Below are 6,556 nucleotides of genomic sequence, written 5' to 3' on the forward strand. Positions count from 1 at the left end.
AGCTCAGGATGGTCTCCATCTCCTGACCTCGTGATCCACCCGTCTCGGCCTCCCAAAGTGCTGGGATTACAGGCTTGAGCCACCGCGCCTGGCCAGCAAGGACTTTTAAAACAAGGTACTAAAAATCTAACCGGGTGTGGTGGCTCACGCCTGTAATCCCAGCACTTTGGGAGGCCAAGGTGGGCGGATCAGGAGGTCAAGAGATGGAGACCATCCTGGCCAACATGGTGAAACCCCGTCTCTGCTAAAAATACAAATTAGCTGGGCGTGGTGGTGCACGCCTGTAGTCCCAGCTACTCGGGGGCTAAGGCAGGAGAATCACTTGAACACAGCAGGCAGAGGTTGCAGTGAGCTGAGTTCGCACCACTGTACTCCAGCCTGGCGACAGAGTGAGACTCCGTCTCAAAAGAAAAAAAATTAAAAAAAAAAAAATACAAATCTTGAAATATTTATTAGGTCCTGGTGTTTCTAATTTTAATGTGATTTAGTTCTCAAGTGCTAGATAATACTTCATTAATCAGCCAAATGGAAGTAAGGATACTATGGAAACAGCATAGGCAAAGCTTAAAGATAAATGAGACCATGGTTTGAAAATATAGGGTGGCATGCATTTTAGTTCAAGGCAATTCCATCATCACAACAATTTGACTTAAACAGCACTTTGGTTGAAAATGAATATCCCCTAGTTATGTTTTTTTCAATTGGTCATTTTGGTATATCATGAGTTGTTTTTCAAACTTTTGTGTCAAAGTTTTCAGGAAAACTTTCTAATATTTGCTTTTGTGTTTCTAACTGATTTTCAGAGAAGTAGTAATTTTGGTGTTTTTTCCCTTTTAGTGAGCATGCTTTAACAAAAAACAGTAGGCCGGGCGCGGTGGCTCAAGCCTGTAATCCCAGCACTTTGGGAGGCCGAGACGGGCGGATCACGAGGTCAGGAGATCGAGACCATCCTGGCTAACACGGTGAAACCCCGTCTCTACTAAAAAATACAAAAAACTAGCCGGGCGAGGTGGCGGGCGCCTGTAGTCCCAGCTACTTGGGAGGCTGAGGCAGGAGAATGGCGTGAACCCGGAAGGCGGAGCTTGCAGTGAGCTGAGATCCGGCCACAGCACTCCAGCCCGGGCGACAGAGTGAGACTCCGTCTCAAAAAAAAAAAAAAAAAAAAACAGTAACAGAAACTGTGTCAAAGAAAAGGACCTGTAATCTTCAGGGTTTGTAGTCTTTTTCCTCTTAAAAAACCCTTTTCCTAATGAATGTCCGTTAATCTGCATGGCTGGTTTGGATAAGTCTTCGTTTTGTTGCATTGCTGAGTAACAGTCAACAAAGGTTTATCAACTCTTGCTTAAGGATTCCTTTCATGTTGTGAGTAAACATGAAAAATGTAGGATCTTATCCTTTTAAGCTATCATGCAGGAAACATATGAGGTCTCTTAAAAATTAACTGTGCTGGCCGGGCGTGGTGGTTGAGGCTTGTAATCCTAGCACTTTGGGAGGCCAAGGCAGGTGGATCACCTGAGGTCAGGAGTTCAAGACCAGCCTGGCCAACATGGTGAAACCCTATCTCTACAAAAATACAAAAATTAGCCGAGCATGATGGCGGGTGCCTGTAATCCCAGCTACTCAGGAGGCTGAGGCAGGAGAATCGCTTGAACCCAGGAGGCGGAGGTTGCAGTGAGCTGAGATGGCGCCACTGCTTGGGTGACAAGAGCGAGATTCTGTCTCAAAAAAAAAAAAAAAAATTAACTGTGCTTATAAATGAGAGCTAAATTAGGAAAAAAATGAAAAGTAAAAAGAAAATCAAAATTTAAAAATCAAAAGATACATTAACAAATTAACTGTACTAAGGTAAGATTCTTTTTTTTTTTTTTGCAAGACAGTCTTGTTCTGTCGCCCAGGCTGGAGAGGAGTGGCACAATCTAGGCTCACTGCAACCTCCACTTCCCAGATTCAAGCGATTCTCCTGCCTCAGTCTCCCGAGTAGCTGAGATTACAGGTGCCTGCCACCATGTCCAGCTAATTTTTGTACTTTTAGTAGAGATGGGGTTTCACCATGTTGGCCAGGCTGGTCTTGAACTCCTGACCTTGTGGTTCGCCTGCCTCAGCCTCCCAAAGTGTCGGGATTACAGTTGTGAGCCACCGCACCTGGCCACTAAGGTAGGATTCTGATCTCACCTGTATGTTATTTATTTTGCCTCTCTTTATCTTCATTTTAGAATAGAGATTAGGTTTTTTGTTTTCTTTATGTATAAAGAATGGCACATTGAATTATTCATCATTCAAGATGCCTTGCCATTCAGCTCTGTTTAATGATGTGGACCACCCTCTAGAAAAAAAATCTTTATCTTTTCTTGAGCATTTTGTTTTTGAAACTTTTAGATCAATTGTAACTTCAGTACAATTGGTGTTAGAGGATAATAAGAAAGGAAGTGTAAGGTAAAAATTGGGGCACATCTGTAATGCTGTTAAAAACAGACATAACTGAAAAATACACCAGAGAAGCAAAAAGTACCTTGTTCTTGACCATACTAGAGGTGTTGCAGAAGAAACAGACTTTATGAGTGCAGCATATATGTGAGTATAATTATGTTGTGCTTGCTTCTTAGTGAAAGACATGTCAGTGAAGGACTAGGCACAAGGTGGAGATGCTGATAATGTTGACTCAGCTCAGGAAATTGGACCTGAAGTAAGCAGATAGAGATTCCTTAGGATGCTTTGACCCTCAAGTAGCAATATCCAAATAAAAATGGCTTAAAGGAAAGCCATAAACCAAGATAACATTATCTAACAAGAAGCCTGAAGGCAGGGCTTTTCCATTGTCAGTCCAAGGGCTCAATGATACCATCAGATACCTACTCTGCTCTTCCCTCTGTTACAGTTTAGCAAGTTTGTGATACCTTTCGTAAGGGTTGTAAGATGGCTTTAGCAGTTCCAGGGGTCACATGCAGCCATAACTAAGTTCTTTGGGGAAATAGCAGTTTCCTTCTGTGCATATCCCCGTATTAGTGAAGAAACCTTTTCCAAAGGCCTGCCAGCTACCTTCCACTCTCTTAGACCCCAGTAGCTAGGATTGGGTTGGTTACATGCCACGCCCTGGCTGTAAGGGAGGCTGCAAGGAAGCCTTACTGGCACTGGCCTCTGAAGTATAGGCAGGCTGTGCCAGCCAGGAAGAAAGGTAGAAAAGGAATAATTGGGTTTTTTCATTTGTTTGTTTGTTTTGAGACGGAATCTTGCTCTTGTTGCCCAGGCTGGAATGCAATGGTGGGATCTCGGCTCACTGGAACCTCTGCTTCCTGGGTTCCAGCGATTCTGTTGCCTCAGCCTCCCCAGTACCTGGGATTACAGGCACCCGCCACCACAGCTGACTAATTTTTTGTGTTTTTAGTAGAGATGGGGTTTCACCATGTTGACCAGGCTGGTCTTGAACTTCTGACCTCAGGTGATTCACCTGCCTCAGCCTCCCAAAATGTTGGGATTATAGGCAAGAGCCACTGTTCCTGGCCAGAAGAAATAATTGTTAGACAACTCACAGTGTCTGCCATATTTGCCACAGAAATTAACTGACTTGCTCTCTGCGTCTTACTGTGATAATATATTTTTTTAATGCAGTTTACAGGAGGGGGGAACATTCTTAAATATGACACTGGGAATTATGGTATTTGCAGTTTTATACTGTATACAGTAAACAGTCTTCAAATTCTAGTTCTCCTTGAGATCTTACAAAATGATAATATTTTTAAAATTATGCCTTCTATTTTTTGAACAGCTTTTTACTATTGACAGCTTGTAAGGAAATTGTTTTCATGTTGTCGTGTTTACTCTCTTACTAGACAGGAAGACAGAACAGAAATCCATCCTCAACTTCTGGGGAAAATCTGAGGATTATAATGAAATATCAGGTGCTTATATGATTTCAACAGACTTTCGGATGAAGTCGCCATTAGCAACTTGTTATCATCAATGTAACACACATAGGCAAGTGGATTAAAATAAGAGGGCTAAACTGACCTCTATGTTGAAATTAGAAGTTTCGCTGGCCTATAGGCAGAAATGACAGTTTCATTGGATTCTCTATGTTATAGTAATATATCATCAGAAGGATAGCTTGGGATGAGACTATTTTGAAGTTACATGGGGTGGATATTCAAAGTGCTGTTTACATAGTTACTGTCCTCCACAGTTTCTCCATTAAATATGGAATCCTTGTGATTGCATTCTTGGAGGGCCATCGAAAACCAGTGAAGCACAGAGAGACAATTTTTTTTCTATAGATATCAATCTATTTTTTTTTTTTTTTTGAGACAGAGTCTCGCTCTGTTGCCCGGGCTGGAGTGCAGTGGCCGGATCTCAGCTCACTGCAAGCTCCGCCTCCCAGGTTTATGCCATTCTCCTGCCTCAGCCTCCTGAGTAGCTGGGATTACAGGCGCGTGCCACTACGCCTGGCTAATTTTTGTATTTTCAGTAGAGATGGGGTTTTACCATGTCAGTCAGGCTCATCTTGAACTCCTGACCTCAGGTGATCTGCCCTCCTCGGCCTCCCAAAGTGCTGGGATTACAGGCATGAGCCACTGTGCTGGGCCGATTACTCTAGCTTTGTAGTAAATTTTGAAATTGGGAAATAAGAGTCTTCCAACTTTTTTTTTCCCCAAGATTGGTTATTCTATGTCCGTATGAATTAGTATCATGTTATCAATTTCTGCAAAGAAGTCAGCTGTAATTTTGAGGAGGATTATGTTGAATCTATAGATCAATTTGGGAATTAGTGCCATTTTAACAATATTACATCTTCTGATTCATTAACATGGGGTATCTTTCTGTATATGTAGGTCTTTTAAAACTTCTCTCAGGAATGTTTTATCACTGTCAGAGGATAAGTTTTGCACTTCTTAAAACCGAGTAAGCTAAGTTAGCAATTCCCAAAAATTATATGAGATGGTAACTCCCAAAATTCTGTAGCATAACAGAAACCCCGTCTCTACTAAAAAATAACAAAAACAAGATTATTTCTTTAATGGCAAGCATATTCTAGCCCCGGAATAATTTAGAATCAAGTATAGAATTTCAGAGAATCAAGGCTGCAGCAGTAATACTTTGAGTCTATATACTTGTGTGTATTTGGCTTAAATGTTTTGGGAGAATTGGCCTTTAAAAATTTAAGATATTTGTTATTTCAAAATAAAATGTGTAATCAACTAATAAAAAACAAGTTTTGTACTTTTTGTTGTATTTATTACTAAATATTCTTTTTGATGCTATTGTAAAAAGAAATATTTATTTATTAAGAGATAGGGTCTTACTGTGTGGCCCAGGATGGCCTTGAACTCCTGGGCTTAAGACATCCTCTTGCCGCAGCCTCCTGAGTAACTGAGATTACAGGTGTGCACCACCTCGCCTGGCTCAGAATGGTTTTCTTAACTTCATTTTCAGATTGTTCACCATGCGTTTATAGAAACACAATAGTTTAGGCTGGGCATGGTGGCTCATGCCTGTAATCCTAGCATTTTGGGAGGCTGAGGTTGGTGGATCACTTGAGGCTAGGAGTTTTAGATCAGCCTGGCCATCACAGAGAAACTCTGTCTTTACCAAAGTCACAACAAATTAATTAGCTGGGTGTGGTGGTGCATGCTTGCAATCCCAGCTACTGGGGAGGCTGAGGCATGAGAATTACCTGAACCCAGGAGGTGAAGGTTGTAGTGAACCTAGATCGTTCCACTGCACTCCAGCCTGGGCAACAGAACGATTTTTGTATGCTTCAACTTTGCTGAACTCATTTATTCATTCTGATATTTACTTTAGTGGATTCTGTATGATTTTCTATATGCAAGATGCTGTCATTTGCAAATAGAGGTAGTTTTACTTTTTCCTTTCCAATCTGAATGTGTTCTATTTCATTTTCTTGACTCATGCTCCTCATTAGTTTTTAATGTTGCATAGTATTTTATTGCATGGATGCACCATGATTGCTTTTATCAATCTCTTATTGATGGACATGAAGGTTATTTCCAAACTCTTGCGGTTATGACAGTGCTGTAACAGATAACCTATTACAAAGAACAGTTCTCAAATCTTTTGGTCTCGGGACTACTTTACCTATTTATGTATAAGTTTCAAGTTTGGGCTTAGAAAGAATTTAATAATCATGATAATTTTCTTTTTTTCTACTCCTGGGCTCAAGTGCTCCTCCTACCTCAGCCTCCCAAGTAGCTGAGACTACAGGGGTGAACCATCACCCTGGGTAACTTTTAAATTGTCTGAGCGCAGTGGCTCATGCCTGTAATCCTAGCACTTTGGAAGGCTGAGATGGGCAGATTACCTGAGGTTGGGAGTTCAAGACCAGCCTCCTGGCCAACATGGTGAAACCCTGTCTCTACTAAAAATACAAAAAATGAGCCGGGTGCAGTGGTGTGCGCCTGTAATCCCAGCTACTTGGGAGGCTGAGGCAGGAAAATTGCTTGAATTCAGGAGGTGGAGGTTGCGGTGAGCTGAGATCGTGCCACTGAACTCCATCCAGCCTGGGCTACAGAGCAAGATTTCATGTCGAAAAAAAATTTTTTTTTAA

The 6,556-nt window shown here is 41.6% G+C and overlaps 1 protein-coding gene across 1 annotated transcript in view; it reads left to right on the top strand.

The window, feature by feature from the left end:
- FAM35A (family with sequence similarity 35, member A) overlaps window positions 1-6,556 on the top strand; it is a 92,497-nt gene that overhangs the window by 6,238 nt on the left and 79,703 nt on the right. Inside the window, exons 2-3 of the mRNA XM_011961723.1 lie at window positions 838-860; window positions 1,170-1,211. Of these exons, the coding sequence (XP_011817113.1) occupies window positions 838-860; window positions 1,170-1,211 (65 nt within the window). The remainder of the gene's footprint in view (window positions 1-837; window positions 861-1,169; window positions 1,212-6,556) is intronic.

The sequence above is a fragment of the Colobus angolensis genome, unplaced genomic scaffold (genome assembly GCF_000951035.1).
Source record: "Colobus angolensis palliatus isolate OR3802 unplaced genomic scaffold, Cang.pa_1.0 Scaffold567, whole genome shotgun sequence".
Classification (NCBI taxonomy): Eukaryota; Metazoa; Chordata; class Mammalia; order Primates; family Cercopithecidae; genus Colobus; species Colobus angolensis.